The sequence below is a fragment of the Pan troglodytes genome, chromosome 18, assembly GCF_028858775.2.
Source record: "Pan troglodytes isolate AG18354 chromosome 18, NHGRI_mPanTro3-v2.0_pri, whole genome shotgun sequence".
NCBI lineage: Eukaryota > Metazoa > Chordata > Mammalia > Primates > Hominidae > Pan > Pan troglodytes.
Window position 1 is genome coordinate 32,303,141 of NC_072416.2, and position 19,992 is coordinate 32,323,132.

At 51.9% G+C, this 19,992-nt stretch overlaps 1 protein-coding gene across 5 annotated transcripts in view; it reads left to right on the forward strand.

Annotated features, from left to right (window-relative positions):
* Positions 1-683: 683 nt before the first annotated feature.
* SEZ6L2 (seizure related 6 homolog like 2) overlaps positions 684-19,992 on the forward strand; it is a 28,451-nt gene continuing 9,142 nt past the window's right edge. For 3 of the 5 annotated variants that reach the window (XM_016928741.4, XM_016928742.4, XM_016928743.4), the window contains exons 1-8: positions 684-1,288; positions 2,251-2,382; positions 3,114-3,413; positions 4,379-4,518; positions 4,779-4,980; positions 11,515-11,700; positions 12,423-12,591; positions 14,493-14,656. In XM_016928741.4, coding sequence (XP_016784230.1) covers positions 1,210-1,288; positions 2,251-2,382; positions 3,114-3,413; positions 4,379-4,518; positions 4,779-4,980; positions 11,515-11,700; positions 12,423-12,591; positions 14,493-14,656 — 1,372 coding nt within the window. In that variant the 5' untranslated portion in view covers positions 684-1,209. The remainder of the gene's footprint in view (positions 1,289-2,250; positions 2,383-3,113; positions 3,414-4,378; positions 4,519-4,778; positions 4,981-11,514; positions 11,701-12,422; positions 12,592-14,492; positions 14,657-19,992) is intronic. The other 2 variants (XM_016928744.4, XM_054669139.2) reach the window with 1 other exon arrangement.

Here is a 19,992-nt window from a genome sequence, read left to right on the forward strand (position 1 = left end):
CGGTCGGTCGGCCTGTGACTCCCGCTGGCCCTAGGCAGCCCGGGAGCCCGCGAGCCCGGCAAACACCGAAAGCGGCCTCAGCCAATCGCGGGCGGCGTCGGGCCGGGCCCGCCCCGGCGGGGCGAGGGGAGCTGTCCGCGCGCCGCTGGTGCTGAAAAGGGCGCTCCGGAGGGAAAATCAGAGCCGAGGCCGCTTGTTAGCTGGCCGGGGTCAGGGTTTATGGAAGAGGAGGGGTCTGTCTCTCCTCCCCAAACCCCGGCCCGTCACCCACGAGACTTGTCACAATCGTGGAAGCTCGCCATTCCCCTGGAGGAGGGAGAGCCCATTCCACTCGAGCTACTGTAAAAGGGGAAGGGAAGCCCCTTGGGAGGTCTGAATGTGAACAGGGGGCATAATGGGGGGCCTAGCAGGCGCGAACCAAGCTATGCAGCCCCTTGGCACCCTGGGAAGAGGAGATTCAGATTCCAGATGTGCTGGAATAGCAGGCGGAGGGGGCTAATTACTGCTGGGACCAGAGAGTTTCCTTTGCCTCCCCTAGGGGCCGCGGGAGTGAGGATTACGGCCCTGGCTCGTAAGATCCCTCCCTCCTCCATCTGCACTTCCTCCTCCTCCCTCCCCGTCAAATAAATCCCAGGCCCCTCCCTCCGCCCGTCCCCAGGATCTGACGTGGGCTCGATACCTTTCTCAGCTTCTCCCTCCCGCAGCTCCAGTGCCCGAGCTTCGGCTCTCCCAGTTCCCCAACCCACCCCTTCCCCTCCCCGACAAGCCCCGCTAGAGCCCAGTGGAGACCCCCTCGATCCTCGACCCCACCCTAAACCCCCAGAAGCTGCCTTTCTCCTCCCCAGTCCCCTAGCTTGGGGTCCAGACAGCCCAGTGGACCCAGGCGCCTGAGCAGGAGGGTAACCCAGGCCACCCGGCCCCTTCGGCCCTCTCGGCCCCACCCCCTGCAGCCGGAGCCGCGCCCCCTCCACCACAGAGCCGGGAGAAGAGGACAGAGGAGACTGAGCAAAGGGGGGTGGGCTCCAGGCGACCCCTAGCCCAATTCTGCCCCTCCATCCCAAGGGGCAGAGAAATTGTCTTTCTTTGCTGACTCCTACGAGGAAAAAAAAAAAAAAAAAGAATTAAAGGGAAAGATAAACGGAGACCGAGGAAAGGTGGCAGCCAGATTACTTAGAGAGGCACAGAGGAGAGAGATCGGGGTGAGTCGCCATGGGGACTCCCAGGGCCCAGCACCCGCCGCCTCCCCAGCTGCTGTTCCTAATTCTGCTGAGCTGTCCCTGGATCCAGGGTAAGGACATGAGACTGTGGGGGTGGGCCCCAGGAAGGCGTCCAGCGGGGTCCTCCACCCTCCTTTCTCTTAACATCCTGGGTCTTCCGAGCACATGGGGGAGGGGAGAGGCACAGCTGATGGGGAAGGGGCAAGCCAGAGCTTTCAGGCTTGAACCCGAAGCCCCTTAACCCTCAATATTGAGAAGGCAGAGAAATGAATGAGAGAAGCTTTTAGCAGTGTCTCAGGGGCTAGATCCAAGAAGGAGGGCTGGAAAAGTTGGGGGGATGTCTGCGGAGGCGGCAGAAGCACGGAGGGACCTGGGTGGGAGATGGAGGTGCTGAGAGAGATGCCAGGCGCTGTACACACAACTGTTCTTGGATGAATGGACAAAGACAGATGAGCAGAGGCAGGGCTCAAAGACCAGATTTTCAGTCCCCCACTCTGACCCCCAGCCAGACTCCAGGGAAGGAGGCAGAGACTGCAGAGGACCAGAGAGAGAGAGGGTTGGGGGGGGGGAGAGAGAGAGAGAGAGAGAGAGAGAAAAGACAGCCACACTGCAGAGACAGAAACCCAGAGAGAAAGCCAGGCACTGCGGAAGCAAGGGCTGGGAGGTGCGGCCAGACCCTCTGCAGAGCCCCAGGGTTGGGGGGAGATCACCACTGAGGTGAAAGGGAAGGCAGCACCGGCGACCCCTCTGCCTTGCTGGCGCTGTCCAGGGTCCATAAGAGCTAAGGTGTTCAATGAAGGCCCACACAGCCCAGGGAGAAGGGAGAGGGGAGGGGAGAGAAGAGGTGTGGGAGTGGGAGTATGAGGGCAGCTGGGAGCCCCTCCTCCGATCTTGGCCCTCAGTCGAGCCTGGGACCATCTGAGCCCCTGCAGGCCCAGCTGATGGAGGAGGGAGGAAGAGTTCTAGAAAATATCTCTCTGGAGAAGGAAGGGGTGTGGGGAAGTGGAGAAGCTCACACAACTTCACCTCCTAGGTCTGCCCCTGAAGGAGGAGGAGATATTGCCAGAGCCTGGAAGTGAGACCCCCACGGTGGCCTCCGAGGCCCTGGCTGAACTGCTTCATGGGGCCCTGCTGAGGAGGGGCCCAGAGATGGGCTACCTGCCAGGTGAGGCCCCAAGAGTGGCAGGAGTGGCCTAGAGGCAGAGGGAGGGATATGGGCTCAGGGAGATGGGGAGCCAGGCTAGAGAAGAGCAGGCAGAGAGAGACTGCAGTGGAAAGAGCCTGCATTCCTGTGAGATTCAGGGAACACAGAACGAGACTGTCAGAGAAAGTCAAACCTGGGCACAGACAGAACCAGAGAGACAGAGACAGAATGATTAGGCGACGGTCAGACAGAAAAACAGACACATAGAAACAGAGATGGAAATTCAGAGAACCAGACTCAGAGAAATGGTGGAAGACAGAGACAGAGAGAATGAAACACAAAAACTAGTGGATCTCGAATCATGAAATCAGAATGCAATCAGAATACTAAACAGGGAAATGGGGAAATAAAGAGTTCCAGAGAGAATGAGACAGAGGAGAGAGGAGATAACCAGAGAGAGAACGTGATCTGAGTGAGGAGGCAGAGAGAGAGGCTCAGGGAGAGGAGTATCAGGGTGGAAGGGGCTGGGTGGAGAGAAGGGACCAGAAGAGAAAGAGGGGGGACTCAGGCTGTGGAAGCCTTGGGAGGAGGTAGGGGCTGGGGTGGGGAAGGGAAAGGTGGGGGGTGCTGTACCTTGTGCGGGAGGCTTTTGTGGTATGGCAGGGGAACCCCTAGCTTCCCTCAGCCCTGCTCCCCACCCAAGGTCCTCCATGTGCTCCTCCTGTGCTCTGACATTCCCTGCACTGTCCCAGGATCTGATCCGGACCCCACGCTAGCCACCCCTCCGGCCGGCCAGACTCTCGCAGTGCCCTCCCTGCCACGGGCCACTGAGCCGGGGACAGGGCCTCTGACAACAGCCGTCACCCCTAACGGGGTCAGGGGGGCAGGCCCCACCGCGCCAGAACTGCTGACCCCGCCCCCAGGAACCACAGCCCCACCCCCACCCAGCCCTGCCTCCCCAGGGCCTCCCCTTGGGCCTGAGGGAGGAGAGGAGGAGACGACGACCACCATCATCACCACGACAACTGTTACCACTACGGTGACCAGCCCAGGTGAGGCGACAGCAAGGGGATGGGGGTGGGAGGACCGGAGAGGTACACGCTGGGGATGGATGGGAGAGAGGCTGCTGGGAACTGTGGAAGGAGTCCTGGGTACAGATGGGAGAATAATAATAACAAAGGTAGCATTTCTGTACCCTTACTATGTACCAGGCAGTGTTCCAATTGTTTCAGCTATATAACAGTTGGGAAAGGGAGTTCTGGCTCAGGTGGGAGAGGGAGCATTGCTTAAAGATGGTGACGGACATGGTGGCTCTAGCTTGTAATCCCAGCACTTTGGGAGGCCAGGCGGACGGATCACCTGAGGTCGGGAGTTCGAGACCAGCCTGACCAACATGGAGAAACCCTGTCTCTACTAAAAATACAAAATTAGCCAGGCGTGGTGGCGCATGCCTGTAATCCCAGCTACTCAGAAGGCTGAGGCAGGAGAATTGCTTGAACCCGGGAGGTGGAGGTTGTGGTGAGCTGAGATCCAGCCATTGCACTCTAGCCTAGGCAACAAGAGCAAAACTCCATCTTAAAAAAATAAAAATAAAAAAATAAAAGATGGTGAGGGGGGCACAGCAGCGCACAGCTGTAATCCCAGTGATTTGGGAGGCCAAGGCAGGGGGATCGCTTGAGGCCAGGAGTTTGAGTCCAGCCTGGGAAATGTGGCAAGACCCCATTTCTACAAAAAGTTTTAAAAATTGTCTCACCATGGTGATGCGCACCTGTGGGCCCAGCTACTCGGGAGGCTGAGGAGGGAGGATCACTTGAGCCCAGGAATTTGAGACTGCAGTGAGCCATGACTGCACCACTGCACTCCAGCCTGGGTGACAGAGCGAGACCCTGTCTCAAAACAAAACAAAAAGATGATGAGAAGTGCTAAGGAGAAGGGAGATGAAGGCCTTCAGAGTTGCTTGGCTGGGAGGGCAAGAGCACAGGCATTCCTTCCATCCCAGCCATTTGTATCTCCTCAGTTCTGTGTAATAACAACATCTCCGAGGGCGAAGGGTATGTGGAGTCTCCAGATCTGGGGAGCCCCGTCAGCCGCACCCTGGGGCTCCTGGACTGCACTTACAGCATCCATGTCTACCCTGGCTACGGCATTGAGATCCAGGTAACTGGACCAAAGCATGTGACTGTGCAGCTTCCAAGCCTTTTCCTCTGGGCTGTGGGTGTGCACGGGTTTGGCCTGGGAGCCAAAGAACCTGTCTGATGACTTAGGTGACCTCAAAAACTCTTCTAGATTTCTACAACTTGGGCAGCAGCGTGGTGCCTTTTGGGCTGCTACACACAGGGCAAAGGCACAGGACAGGGGCTTTGGAAGTCAAACACCTGGCTGACTTGCCCTGGCGGGTCTGTGTCTGGCTTCTCTAGGTACAGACGCTGAACCTGTCACAGGAAGAGGAGCTCCTGGTGCTGGCTGGTGGGGGATCCCCAGGCCTGGCCCCCCGACTCCTGGCCAACTCATCCATGCTTGGAGAAGGACAAGTCCTTCGGAGCCCAACCAACCGGCTGCTTCTGCACTTCCAGAGCCCACGGGTCCCAAGGGGCGGTGGCTTCAGGATCCACTATCAGGGTGAGGAGTTTGAGGGTGCTGCTGGAAGGGCAGGGGCCATACTGCATACATGGGACATCTTTTTTTTTTTTTTTTTTTTTGAGACAGAGTCTTGCTCTGTCGCCCAGACTGGAGGTCAGTAGCGTGATCTCAGCTCACTGCAAGCTCTGCCTCCCAGGTTCACGCCATTCTCCTGCCTCAGCCTCTCAAGTAGCTGGGACTACAGACGCCCGCCACCATGCCCAGCTAATTTTTTGTATTTTTAGTAGAGATGGGATTTCATCGCGTTAGCCAGGATGGTCTCGATCTCCTGACTTTGTGATCCACCTGCCTCAGCCTCCCAAAGTGCTGGGATTACAGGCAAGAGCCACTGTGCCCGGCCTATAGAGGGGACATCTTTAAGAACCATCGAAGCACAGGGTGCTGAAGGGGGCTTTTCCTCCTGACTGCGACCCTGGGGGGCAGGGCCCTCAGAGGAGACCCATGCATACTTATCTCACACACTCACAGATCTGTGCACACATCCGAGGGACAATTCATCCATTGAATCCAACAAATGTTTATCAAGTGCTTGCTTCATACCAGGCCCTGTGTTAGCCTTGAAGGAGGAATGAACAAACCAGGTGTAAATCTGGCTTCAACGAGCTCAGAATCTAGGTAGGAAGACAGATGAGTAATCAGGATGGTTATAATTCAAGGAGATAAGGAATATGATGGCGGAAACGCCAGCGGGGGCAGCACATAGCCAAGGGACCTAAATTTCTCCCAAGGAATATGGGGACATCTTCTTGGAGGAGATGATGACTAAGCTGAGACCTGAAGGATAAATTCGCCAGGGAAAGGGTGGGAGGGAGGGAGAGAAGGAGGGAGGCAGATGGCTAAGTGGATGAAAAAGCACACTCCAAGACCCAGAGAGAGAAGACGTGACCCCCAGATGAGGTGAAGGAATTCAGCATGGAAGATAGAATTGTCCTAGCTGTGTGACCTGGGACAAGTTACTTAACTTTTCTGTGCCTCATGATCTCATCTGAAAAATAGGGATCACAATACTTGGTATTATGGGGAAGATCAAATGAATTAATACATGTCAAGTGTTTAAAACAGTGTGTGGCCTGGCGTGGTGGCTCACGCCTATAATCTCAGCACTTTGGGAGGCCAAGGCTGGTGGATCACCTGAGGTCAGGAGTTCAAGACCAGCCTGGCCAACATGGTGAAACCCCATCTCTACTAAAAATACAAAAATTAGCCAGGCATGGTCGCAAGCACCTGTAATCCCAGTTACTTGGGAGGCTGAGGCAAGAGAATTGTTTGAACCCAGGAGGCGGAGGTTGCATTGAGCTGAGATTGCGCCATTGTACTCCAGGCTAGGTGACAAAAGTGAAACTCTGTCTCAAAAACAAACAAATAAAAACACAAACAGCGTGTGGTACACAGTGAGAGCTCAAAACTGTCAGTCACTGCTATTACTTTCAAAGCACAGAAGGGGGTGAAGGGGAAATGGGCCAGAGACCAGGCTGGGAGGCAGGTCAGATTCAGACCATAAAGAGCCTTATCTGCTTCAGTAAACAGTCCAGACTACTTCAACCTGCAGGTGTGACAGGGAGATATTTGAATTTTTTTTTTTTTTTTTTGAGACAGAGTCTCACTTTGTTGCCCAGGCTGGAGTGCAGTGGTGATGACCTCAGCTCACTGCAACCTCTGCCTCCCAGCTTCAAATGATTCTTCTGTCTCAGCCTCCCCAGTATCTGGGATTACAGGCACCTGCCACCACGCCTGGCTAATTTTTGTATTTTTAGTAGAGATGGGGTTTCACCATGTTGGCCAGGCTGGTCTCGAACTCCTGACCTCAAGTGATCCACCCGCCTTGGCCTCCCAAAGTGCTGGGATTACAGGCATGAGCCACCATGCCAGGCCTCCTAATTTGAATTTTATTTATTTATTTATTTATTTATTTATTTATTTTTTGAGATGGAGTTTTGCTCTTGTTGCCCAGGCTGGAATGCAATGGCGCAATCTTGGCTCACCACAGCCTCTGCCTCCCGGGTTCAAGCGATTCTCCTGCCTCAGCCTCCTGAGTAGCTGGGATTACAAGCATGTGCCACCACTCCCGGCTAACTTTGTATTTTTAGTAGAGACGGGGTTTCTCCATGTTGGTCAGGCTGGTCTCGAACTCCCGACCTCAGGAAATCCTCCTGCCTTGACCTCCCAAAGTGCTGGGATTACAGGCGTGAGCCATGGTGCCTGGCCTGAAATGTTTTAAGCAGGAAAGTGAAAGCCTCAGATTTGCAATTTAGAAAGATCCTTCTGACTTCTGGGGGCAGGAAAGGGGGGCTGTATTCACGGACGACTGCATTTGTTAGGACCTATGACAGATGACCTGCACATGTGTGTACATCCATGCTTACCTGTGTGTGCGGGAACCTTCCCACAGTACAAGGGTGTGTTCTAGCAGACATGTGTGCATGAGGAAAGGGGCCCAGCCAGTGCCCTGTTCCAGACCCCACTGTCTTCCTATGCTTCATGGAGACAGAGAGAACTGTGTGTCGGGCCAATGCCCCCTTCACATCACCGCATGGCCTTGGCTGGTGTCATGCACTCTGCCCTCCTTGAAAGCTCTGCTGACCGCAGATGCCTTGTGTGCCTCATGCAGGGTACACCCTGAATCCTGTTCTCACGTCCTCTCCAGCCTCTTTTGAGGCCTCTGCTCAGGACCTGCCTTAGGGGCTCATGTGTGCATAGCAGAGGTGCCTATTCATCGGGGGCCAGCAAGCTGGGGGACGTGTATTTGGCAGTAGGGACCTGGTTATTGGGGAGCAAGAGCATTCCTGGAGGGCCTGGGCCAAGTGCTGGATTTCAGATATTGTGAAATCTGAAGATATGGCTCCCCACTGGCTCCTTTAAGCAGCCACTTCCCCAGGGTACTGAAAATAGGACTCCTTAGGCTAAGTGGAACATTTGGGGAAGCAGGACTATTGCACAAATTGGCCTTCATTGCTCAGTCTTCCCTGCTTCGCAGCTGCACTGGGTACCTTTGGGACCGAGGCCCTGTTTCAGCCCTTCCCAACCTGCACTAGCTGGGGCCTCTGGTCCTGAGTGGCCTCATTAGCTTCTCTGAAAAGCCAAAGTCTCCTTCACCCCTCACCCCAAGTTCAGCAAACTTTCCCATTACAAAGCCCTTTCACCAACCTTAGTTTCATTTGCTTCTCACAGAAACCCTGAGAGTGGCCATTGTCAGTTCTATCTCTCAAAGGAAGGAAAAGACTCAAAGGTTATGTAGATTGCTCAACCATCTGCACGTTTATTGCAGCCAGACAACAGATCCCCGAGTCCCTGGCTCCCAGTCATTCATTAATTGAGGCTGAGGGGTGGGTGATTAACATTTTCTCAGCAGCTTCTATGTGCCAGGTGCTTTGCGTGTTTCTTTTATTTAATTTTCAGGCCAATCTTCCCTGATAGGAATTATTATTGCCGTTAATAGGTGAGAGGCCCCTAGAGATGAAGTCACCTGCTCAAAGGCATGTAGTTAGTAAGTTCTGGAGCTAGAACTGGAACTCAGGTCTGCCTGATGACAAATCCAGTGGTCTTTGCACCGTTCCATGCTGCCTCTTGGCTGCACCCATTGATCAGCCGGGCTAGCCCTTTTTTTTTTTTTTTTGAGACGGAGTCTCACTCTGCTGCCCAGGCTGGAGTGCAATGGCACAATCTCAGCTCCCTGCAACCTCCGCCCCCTTGGTTCAAGCGATTCTCCTGTCTCAGCCTCCTGAGTAGCTGGGATTATAGGCGTGTGCCACCATGCCCAGCTAATTTTTTGTATTTTTATTAGAGACAGGGTTTCACCATATTGGCCAGGCTGGTCTGGAACTCCTGACCTCATAGACTAGCCTTTTAGGACACAAAATAAATAAGGCTTGGGCCAGTGTAGACAGTGGTTAGGCCAGGTATGGTGGCTCACGCCTGTAATCCCAGCACTTTGGGAGGCCAAGGTAGGTGGATCACCTGAGGTCAGGAGTTCAAGACCAGCCTGGCCAACATAGTGAAACACTGTCTGTACTGAAAATACCAGCACAGTGGTTCACGCCTGTAATCACAGCACTTTGGGAGGCCGAGGCGGGCAGATCACGAGGTCAGGAGTTCGAGACCAGCCTGACCAACATGGTGAAACACCGTCTCTACTAAAAATACAGAAATTAGCTGGGCATGGTGGCACATGCCTGTAATCCCAGCTACTCAGGAGGCTGAGGCCGGAGAATTGCTTGAACCTGGGAGACGGAGGTTGCAGTAAGCCAAGATCGTGTCACTGCACTCCAGCCTGGGTGACAGAGCAATACTCCGTCTCAAAAAATAATAATAATAAAATAAATAATAATAAAAATACCAAAATTAGCCAGGAGTCGTGGCACACGCCTATAACCCCAGCTACTTGGGAGGCTGAGGGAGGAGAATTACTTGAACCCGGGAGGTAAAAGTTGCAATGAGCTGAGATCAAGCCACTGCACTCCAGACTGGGTGACAGAGTGAGACCCTCTCAAAAAAAAAAAAAAAAAAAAAAGACAATGGTTAATGTGATGACAAAATCATGCATGCAGGACTGTGTATAGGTAAGAGAACAAGTAACTGTTGGAGAGATGTAGAGTCAGGAAGGCTTCCTGGAAGAGGTGGTACATAAGCCCCCCAGTCTGATCTCTTAAAAGATGAGAAAGTAGGGGGAGAGCACAAGCGAAAATATGGAGGTGGAAAATTAAGGAGTCACAAAACTGTGTTGTGTAGGCTATATCGGTCTTGGGAGATCAACCCTGAACCTGGAATGTGCTGGGCTGCATTTAACTGTGGAAGGGGCTTGAATGTCAAACTAAAGCATTCAGACTTGATTCTGTTGGGCATGGGCAGCCATTCCCAAAGCTACCATTTATTGAAACCACTTTGTTCTAGAAGGTTGTTCTTATGTTCATCTCAGTAGACAATGGACTCCTGAGGACAAGGCCTGGGTCTTTTTCCTGACCTCAGGTGATCCACCCGCCTCAGCCTCCCAAAGTGCTAGGATTACAGGTGTGAGCCACTGTGCCTTTAAAGACTATTTTGTCTTTAAAGATCTTAATACTCAGTGGCCTGTAAATGAATCCCCCAGTGAAAGTGAAGTCAGGAGGTCTGAAGAGATCAGGAGTTCGAGACCACCCTGGCCAACATGGTAAAATCCCATCTCTACTAAAAATACAAAAATTAGCTAGGCATGGTCGCACACACCTGTAATCCCAGCTACTTGGGAGGCTGAGGCAGGAGAACCGCTTGAACCCAGGAGACGGAGGTTGCAGTGAGCCGAGATGGCATGCCATTGCACTCCAGCCTGGGCAACAGAGACTTCTCCTCAAAAACAAAAACAAAAAAAATAAAGACAAAATAGTCAAATTTCCTCAACAAGTTTCATGTTTGCTTGAGGCCAGGAGTTCAAGACCAGTCTGGGCAACATACTGAGATGTCATCTCTACAAAAAATTTAAAAATTAGCGGGGCATGGTGGCACAAACCTGTAGTCCCAGCTACTTGGGAGGCTGGGTCAGGAGGATTGCTTGAGGCCAGGAGTTCAAGGTTCCAGTGAGCTATGATCACACCACTGCACTCCAGCCTGGGCAACAGAGTGAGACCCTGTCTCAAAAAAAAAAAAAAAGAAGTTTCAAGTGGTTCTTCTGGATGGAAGCTGAGGAGCTGAGGGTATACCACAGGGCACCTTGGTGGAAGAAAGGCTGTGTGTGTGGAGGGAAGAAAAATCAAAAGAGACATTTAATAACTTGGAGCCTCAGTGTTCACACCTGCGAAACAGGCCACATAATCTTTTTTTTTTTTGAGACAGAGTTTTGCTCTTGTCGCCCAGGCTGGAGTGCAATGGGACGATCTCAGCTCACTGCAACCTCTGCCTCCTGGGTTCAAGTGATTCTCCTGCCTCAGCCTCCCAAGTAGCTGGGATTACAGGCACCTACCACCATGCCTGGCTAATTTTCGTATTTTTTAGAGACGCGGTTTTACCATGTTGGCCAGGCTGGTCTCGAACTCCTGACTTCGTGATCCACCTGCCTCGGCCTCCAAAAGTGCTGGGATTACAGGCGTGAGCCAGCATGCCTAGCCAGGTCACATAATCTTTGTCTGCTGACCTCAAAATCTCTGTGTGGACTCACTTTGGGAGCTGAACAAGCTCTGCAAATACTATCTGTTATTACAGCTGGATGAAGTTCAGAGTAGTTCATTGATTTGCCTGAAGTCACACAACAAATGAGTAGCGGGGTCCAGAATAACTTGTTTGAACCTCAGATACCTCATCTATAAAATGGGGGCCAACGAGGGTGAATTACAATGAGTGGGGGAGATAAGGGGTGTTGGAATTTCCTGTTCGCGAGGCAAGGTGCCTATGTGAGGAGCTCTTATTTCTCGGTATGTACGCCAGTATGGAGCCAGTGTGTGCCCCTGGAAGGTTGGCCTGAAAGGAGAGGGGGGAAGTGCTGGGGGATCAGTACGAGAGGGTGGCATGGGAAAGTGAGCCCTGCTACCCGCTGTCTGTCTGGTGCAGCCTACCTCCTGAGCTGTGGCTTCCCTCCCCGGCCGGCCCATGGGGACGTGAGTGTGACGGACCTGCACCCTGGGGGCACTGCCACCTTTCACTGTGATTCGGGCTACCAGCTGCAGGGAGAGGAGACCCTCATCTGCCTCAATGGCACCCGGCCATCCTGGAACGGTGAAACCCCCAGCTGCATGGGTGAGTCTCCTGCCACAGTGGGTGGGGCATCTGTTCTGGGAACCCCATTGGGAGGGTCCTATCTCGGGGGTGTCCAGGTGTCCACCTTTGGGGAAAACCCATTCTGAAGGGGTGTTTACCCTGAGGAGTCCCCATCCTGGGGTCTGCAGCCAGAGCTCTTTGTGCGGAGGGTCTCTCTCCTTGGGGTTTCTCCATCCTTGGGCGGTCTCCATCTCGGGGTGTCCCATTGGAGATTTTATTTTGGGAGTCACCATTCTGGAGGTCCCTTCTGTGGTAGCATCCTCATCCTAGAGGAAGCCATTTTTAGGGTTCATGTCCAGAGGGCTTCTATCCTAGAGAGCCTCTTACTGGGATTCCCATCCCGTGGTGTCTTCACTCTGAAAGTCCTGTCCTGAAGATTTCCCAGCTGAGGCTTTGAATTTTAGGGATCCTTGTAACTCCCCATCCTAGAGTATCCGCAGTTGGAGAGTCTTCATTTTAGTGGTGTCTCCATCCTAGGAGGTGTCAATCCTGGGGTTCTCCCGTACCGGGGCTGGTTTCTCTCCTGGCTCATGCCTGGAGAAGGTCCCGTCCTCTGGAGTGACTCCATGGGACAGAGGCCAGCCCTGGGCCGGGTCCCAGCCAAACGTGTGAATGCAACAGTTCTGAAAACGGGCCGAGGCCCCGAGGAGAAGGACAGTTCACCTCAGGCTGGCCTTAACGTACCCCTCCTCTGCCCACAGCATCCTGTGGTGGCACCATCCACAATGCCACCCTGGGCCGCATCGTGTCCCCAGAGCCTGGGGGAGCCGTAGGGCCCAACCTCACCTGCCGTTGGGTCATTGAAGCAGCTGAGGGGCGCCGGCTGCACCTGCACTTTGAAAGGGTCTCGCTGGATGAGGACAATGACCGGTAAGGGTCTGGGTCTTGGGTCAGAAGTCCCCACCTTGGCTGGGCATGGTGGCTCATGCCTGTAATCCCAGTACTTTGGGAGGCCGAGGCAGGCGGATCACAAGGTCAGGAGATCGAGTCCATCCTGGCTAACACGGTGAAACCCCATCTCTGCTAAAAATACAAAAAAAAAAAAAAAAAAAATTAGCCGGGCATGGTGGTGGGCACCTGTAGTCCCAGCTACTCGGGAGGCTGAGGCAGGAGAATGGCGTGAACCCGGGAGGCGGAGCTTGCAGTGAGCCAAGATCGCACCACTGCACTCCATCCTGGGAGACAGAATGAGACTCCGTCTCAAAAAAAAAAAAAAGAAGTCCCCACCTCAGGGAAGTAGGGAGGCTAAGTGGGGACTTGGACACAGCTGGGGTGGATCCTGGTTGAGATATGCATCACAGCTTAGTCCTAAGCCTTTTTTTTTTTTTTTTTTTTGAGACAGAGTTTCACTCTTGTTGCCCAGGCTGGAGTGCAGTGCCGCAGTCTTGGCTTACCGCAACCTCTGCCTCCCGGGTTCAAGTGATTCTCCTGCCTCAGCCTCCTGATTAGTTGGGATTACAGGCATGTACCACCATGCCCAGCTAATTTTGCATTTTTAGTAGAGATGGAGTTTCTCCATGTTGGTCAGGCTGGTCTCAAACTCCCAACCTCAGGTGATCTGCCCACCTTGGCCTCCCAAAGTGCTGGAATTATAGGCGTGAGCCACCACACCCAGCCAGTCCTAAGACTTTCTTAGGAAGTGTAGCTGTGCAACCTTAGACAAATCACTTAACTTCTTTGTGCCTCAGTTTCCTCATCTGTAGAATGGAGATAACAGTACTTCCCTCTTCAGGTTTCTGTGAGGATAAGTGCTGAAATTATATAAAGTCCTTAGAATGGCGCCTGGGACAATAAGCACTATAAAAGTGTCTGCTATCCTCTTTTTTTTTTTTTTTTTTTTAAGATGGAGTCTCACCCTGTCGCCCAGGCTGGAGTGCAGTGGTGCGATCTTGGCTCACTACAACCTCTGTCTCCCAGGCTCAAGCTATTCTCCTGCCTTAGCCTCCCGAGTAGCTGGGACCACAAGCGTGTGCCACCACGTCCGGCTAATTTTTTGCACTTTTTTTTTTAGTAGAGTTGGGGTTTCACCGTGTTAGCCAGGATGGTCTCGATCTCCTGACCTCGTGATCCACCCACCTCGGCCTCCCAAAGTGCTAGGATTACAGGCATGAACCACCGCACCTGGCCTTATTTATTTATTTATTTATTTTTGGAGACAGACTTTCGCTCTGTCACCCAGACTGGAGTGCAGTGGCACGGATTCAGCTCACTGCAACCTCCACCTCCCAGATGCAAGCAATTCTCCTGCCTCAGCCTCCTGAGTAGCTGGGATTACAGGCATGCACCACCATGCCTGGCTAATTTTTGTATTTTTAGTAAACATGGGGTTTTACCATGTTGGCCAGCCTGGTCTTGAACTCCTTGACTTCAGGTGATCCACCCGTCTTGGCTTCCCAAAGTGCTGGGATGACAGGTGTGAGCTGAGCCACCATGCCTGGTCAAGCATCTGCTATCTTCATCATCATTATCATCCTTTACCTAGCAACTTGGTATCTCAGCCCTGCCACTACTTGCTCTGTGACCTTGGACAGGTTACTTGATCTTTCTATGCCCTAATATCCTCATCTATAAAATAAAGGATAATAATAGTGTCTGACTCAAGAGTTCTTGTGAAAATTAAATGAGATAGAATGTGTAAGGGCTTAGAAGAGTGCGTGGCATATAGTTATGTGTGATGATAACAGCTATAAAAATAAGTTAGGAAAGCAGGCAAGGGGTGAGGCAGCTTGTGAGGGAGATTGAGCTCCTGGTCACGTTTCTGTCCATCCCAGGCTGATGGTGCGCTCAGGGGGCAGCCCCCTATCCCCCGTGATCTATGATTCGGACATGGACGATGTCCCTGAGCGGGGTCTCATCAGTGACGCCCAGTCCCTCTACGTGGAGCTGCTGTCAGAGACACCTGCCAATCCCCTGCTGTTAAGCCTCCGATTTGAAGGTAAGTGACCCACTCCCCCACCAGACCCCAACCGCCACACCTTCCCCTCTTCCTGACACCAAGCATAGTCGGAAGCACAAACTCTATGCCTGTTCATCTCCGTGCTGGGTTTCTTGAAACGTGACTCGCTTCCCTGCCCCAAAACTGCAAGGATCTCTTCTAGGGACCCCTTCTCCTTCCCCCAGGCAGCCTTCTCTGTTTAAGCTTCATGAATGTCTGGATCCAGGTACATAGCCCAGAGACCAGTTATCTCAGTATCTCGGTTCTTTCCTCTGTGCTGGCTTCATCCTCAGGCACTTTCCCTGTGTGATGGACATAGCTGCCGACTTACATACCACCAACTTAATTTTTATTTTATTTATTTATTTATTTATTTATTTATTTTTTGAGACGAGTCTCGCTCTGTCACCCAGGCTGGAATGCAGTGGCGCCATCTCGGCTCACTGCAAGCTCCGCCTCCCGGGTTCACGCCATTCTCCTGCCTCAGCCTCCCGAGTAGCTGGGACTACAGGCACCCGCCACCGCGCCCGACTAATTTTTTTGTATTTTTAGTAGAGACGGGGTTTCACCGTGTTAGCCAGGATGGACTCGATCTCCTGACCTTGTGATCCGCCTGCCTCGGCCGCCCAAAGTGCTGGGATTACAGGAGTGAGCCACCGCGCCCGGCCTTTATTTATTTTGAGACGGAGTTTTGCTCTTGTTGCCTAGGCTGGGGTGCAACGGTGTGATCTCGGCTCACCGCAACCTCTGCCTCCCGGGTTCAAGCGATTTTCCTGCCTCAGCCTCCCGAGTAGCTGGGATTACAGGCATGCGCCACCACGCCCAGCTAATTTTGTATTTTTAGTAAAAATGGGGTTTCTCCACGTTGGTCAGGCTGGTCTGGAACTCCCGACCTCAGGTGATCTGCCCGCCTCCGCCTCCCAAAGTGTTGGGATTACAGGCGTGAGCCACTGCGCCTGACAGTTTTTAATTTTTATTTATTTTTATTTATTTATTTATTTTGAGACAGAGTTCCTCTCTGTCGCCCAGGCTGGAGTGCAGTGGCGCGATCTCAGCTCACTGCAGCCCCCCTCCTCCAGGTTCAAGCGATTCTCATTCCTTAGCCTCCCGAGTAGCTGGGATTACAGGCATGCATCACCACGCCCAGCTAATTTTTGGGTTTTTAGTAGAGACGGGGTTTCACCATGTTGCCCAGGCTGGTCTTGAACTCCTGGGCTCAAGTGATTCGCCTATGTGGGACTCCCAAAGTGCCAGGATTACAGGCGTAAGCCACCTCCTCCAGCCCATACCATCAACCGAGTAACCTCATCAGAGAGAACACTCATATATTTCCTGAGAGCTCAGCAAAAATGCCAGGAGAGGCGTTCATTGACCTGACTAAGATCCTGGTTGGCCTTAGCCTGAGCCAATCACTGAGCTAGGAGAAGGGAGTATTGGGATTGGCTAATCTGCCTCACGTGGCCTTCCCTGGTGGGCTCCAACTTAACCTAGTGGACTGGGAGTGGGGAAGGCCTGCGTCCCAAAATTAAAATTGGGATGCTGTTACCAGAAGAAGAGGAATGAATGTGAAGGGGTAGAAACAAGGAAGTGATCATGGAGGAAGAGGCATTTGACCTTGGCCTTAAAGGATAGAGGGTATTTTATTATTATTATTATTATTATTATTATTATTATCATCATTATTATTATTATTGAAATAGGTCTTGCTTTGTCGCCCAGGCCGTAGTGCCGTGGCCCAATCATGGTTCACTGCAACCTCAACCTCCTGGGCTCAAGTGATCCTCCTGCCTCAGCCTCCCTAGTAGCTGGGACCACAAGCGTTCGGCACCGTGCCTGGGTAATTTTTACATTTTTTGTAGAGACAGCATCTCACTATGTTGCCCAGGCTGGTCTCCAACTACTGAGCTGAAGTGATCCTCCCACCTCGGCCTCTCAAAGTGCTAGGATTACAGGCGTTAGCCACCCTGCCCAGCCAACAGAGGATATTTTAAAAGAGGAAGATTGAGGCCAGTTGTGGTGACTCGTGTCTCTAATCCCAGTACTTTGGGAGGCCAAGGTGGGATGATTGCTTGAGGCCAGGAGTTTGAGAACCAGTCTGAGCAACATAGTGAGATCCTGTGTCTACAAATTTAAAAAAAGTAATAATTATCCAGGTGTGGTGGCACACACCCTTAGTCCCAGCTACATGGAAGGTTGAGGTGGGAGGATCACTTGAACCCCACTTGAACCCCAGAGGTTGCAGTGAGCTATGATTGCACCACTGCGCTCCAGCCTGGGCAACAGAGCAAGACCCTGTCAAAAAAAAAGAAGAAAAGAAAAGAAAAGGAAAGAGAGGAACTTTGAGAAACAGCAAGTAGGGAAATGCCTGGTATGTCTGGGAAACAGAATTTCATTGTGGCTGAAACAGAGGAGTTGTATAAACAGTAGCAAGAGAGAGACCAAAAAGATGAAATGCTTAGAGATAGGAGGGTCTAGTGTTTGATATGAATCATGGGAGAAATGGAATTGGCACTCGGCTGTGATGGATGGGTAGGATTTGGACATGATACCTTGCAGGTTAAGTAACAGTGAGATAGAACAGTGGATCTGCAAAAATCAATTGCGGGATAGATTGTGGGAGTGTTAAAGTGCAAACGGCACAGATCTTTTACCGAAAATAGCAAGTTGTGAGTCCTGACTCCAGAGTTGTAGGCCACTGCTGTTCTATGAGTTTAAGATTCTTCACTGTGGCCAGGCACAATGGCTCACGCCTGTAATCCCAGCACTTTGGGAGGCTAAGATGGGAGGATCACTTGAGCCTGGGAGTTGGAGACCAGCCTGGGCAACATAGCAAGACCTTTGTCTCTACAAAACAAAACAAAACAAAAAATTAGCCAGGTGTGGTGGTGCACACTTGTGGTCCCAGCTGCTTGGGAGGCTGAGGCAGGAGGATCGCTTGAGCTCGGGAGGTCAAGGCTGCTGTGAGTTGTGATCCCACCATTGCACGCTCCAGCCTAGGTGATTGAGCAAGGCCCTGTCTCATTTTTTTCTTTTTTTTTTTTTTGAGATGGAGTTTCGCTCTTGTCACCCAGGCTGGAGTGCAATGGCGCAATCTCAGCTCACTGCAACCTCCGCCTTCCGGGTTCAAGTGGTTCTCCTGCCTCAGCCTCTTGAGTAGCTGGGATTACAGGCATGTACCACCACGCCCAGCTAATTTTTGTGTTTTTAGTAGAGACGGAGTTTCACCATCGTGGTCAGGCTGGTCTCGAACTCCTGACCTCAGGTGATTCACCTGCCTCAGCCTCCCAAAGTGGGGAGATTACAGGTGTGAGCCACTGCATCTGGCCTCATTTTTAAAAATAAATAAAATAACCCGGGCACAGTGGCTCATGCCTGTAATCTCCGCATTTTGGGAGGCTGAGGCAGGTGGATCACTTGAGCCCAGGAGTTTGAAACCAGCCTGGGCAACATGGCAAAGCCCCATTTCTACTAAAAACACAGAAATTAGCCAGGTGTGGTAGTACGTGCCTGTAATCCCAGCTACTCAGGAGGCTGAGACATGAGAATCGCTTGAACCTGGGAAGCCGAGTTTGCAGTGAAGTGAGATCATGCCACTGCACTCCAGCCTGGGCGACAGAGCGAGACTCAGTCTCAAAAAATAAAAAATAAAATATTAAAATAAAATTAAAAATCTCAAAAAAAAAAAAAAAAAAAAGGCCGGGTATGGTGGCTCACGCCTATAATCCCAGCACTTTGGGAGGCTGAGGCGGGTGGATCACCTGAGGTCAGGTGTTCGAGACCAGCCTGGCCAACATGGTAAAACCCCATCTCTACTAAAAAAATACAAAAATTAGCCGGGGGGTGGTTGTGGGTGCCTGTAATCCCAGTTACTCGGGAGGCTGAGGCAGGAGAATCACTTGAACCTGGGAGGCAGAGGTTGCAGTGAGCCGAGATCACACCATTGCACTCCAGCCTGGGCACAAGAGCGAAACTCCATCCCAAAAAAAAAAAAAAAAAAAAAAAAGAATTCCTCATTGGTATCATAGGCACCTAAATCTTAACTTACAGGGAGTTTTGCAGCTAAGATCCGATCAGGTGGGCAGAAACTCAAATGCTCTACAAATGTTCACTTTTGCTGACTTGAAGTAAAAACTGAGTAGTTTTTGCATTAGCTGAAATTTTGGGTTTCAGCAACAGCATGGATGATCAGAATCCAACTGTTATTTCTGAGGAGAGAATACACCTACACCAGCCAGTTCTCTGAAGGCACCCCTCCCCTTACCCGCTATCTCTGCTGTTTCCAGAGCCAAGTATCTGTGGCTGGGAATCAAACCATCTGGATTTGAGACCTGCTTTTGCCATTGTCTTTTGTGTGACCTTGAGCAAGTGGCTTTTTGGTCTATGGACCTCCGCTCTGTAGAATGGTGGCTGGGATTTGGCTAGCTCAGTGGCTTCCCTCCAGAGGCCAGGGAGGCAATATAAATATGTGAATGAGGAGTGTTAGAACTTTTTTTGACAGTCTAGAGAGTGAATGCTAAACCCAGTGGCATTCAGTTTTTAAAAACCCACCAATGCCAGGGCAATGGCTCATACCTGTAATCCCAGCACTTTGGGAGGCCGAGGCCAGCGGATCACCTGAGGTCAGGAGTTCGAGACCAGCCTAAGTAACATGGTGAAACTCCATCTCTACAGAAAAAAAAAAAAAATCAGAAAATGAGCTGCTGGGTGGGGTGTGCATGCTTGTAGTCCCAGCTACCAGAGAGGCTGAGGTGGGAGGATCGCTTGAGCCTAGAAGATCTAGGCTGCAATGAGCTGTGATCACACCACTGCACTCCAGCCTGGGCAACAGAGTGAGACCCTGTCTCTAAAAAAATAAAAAATAAAAAATAAAAAACCCAGGCTGGGCGCAGTGACTCATGTCTGTAATCCTAGCATTTTGGGAGGCTGAGGCAGGCAGATCACTCGAGGCCAGGAGTTCAAGACCAGCCTAGCCGACATGGTGAAACCCCTGTCTCTACTAAGAATACAAAAATTGGCCAGGCACGGTGGCTCATGCCTGTAATCCCAGCACTTTGGGAGGCCGAGGCAGGCAGATCACCTGAGGTCGGGAGTTTGAGACCAGCCTGATCAACCTGGAGAAACCCCGTCTCTACTAAAAATACAAAAAATTAGCCAGGCGTAGTAGCACATGCCTATAATCCCAGCTACTCAGGAGGCAGGAGAATCGCTTGAACCCAGGAGGCGGAGGTTGCGGTGAGCCAAGATCGTGCCATTGCACTCCAGCCTGGGCAACAAGTGTGAAATTCCATCTCAAAAAAAAAAAAAAAATAGCTGGGCATGGTGGTGCACGCCTGCAA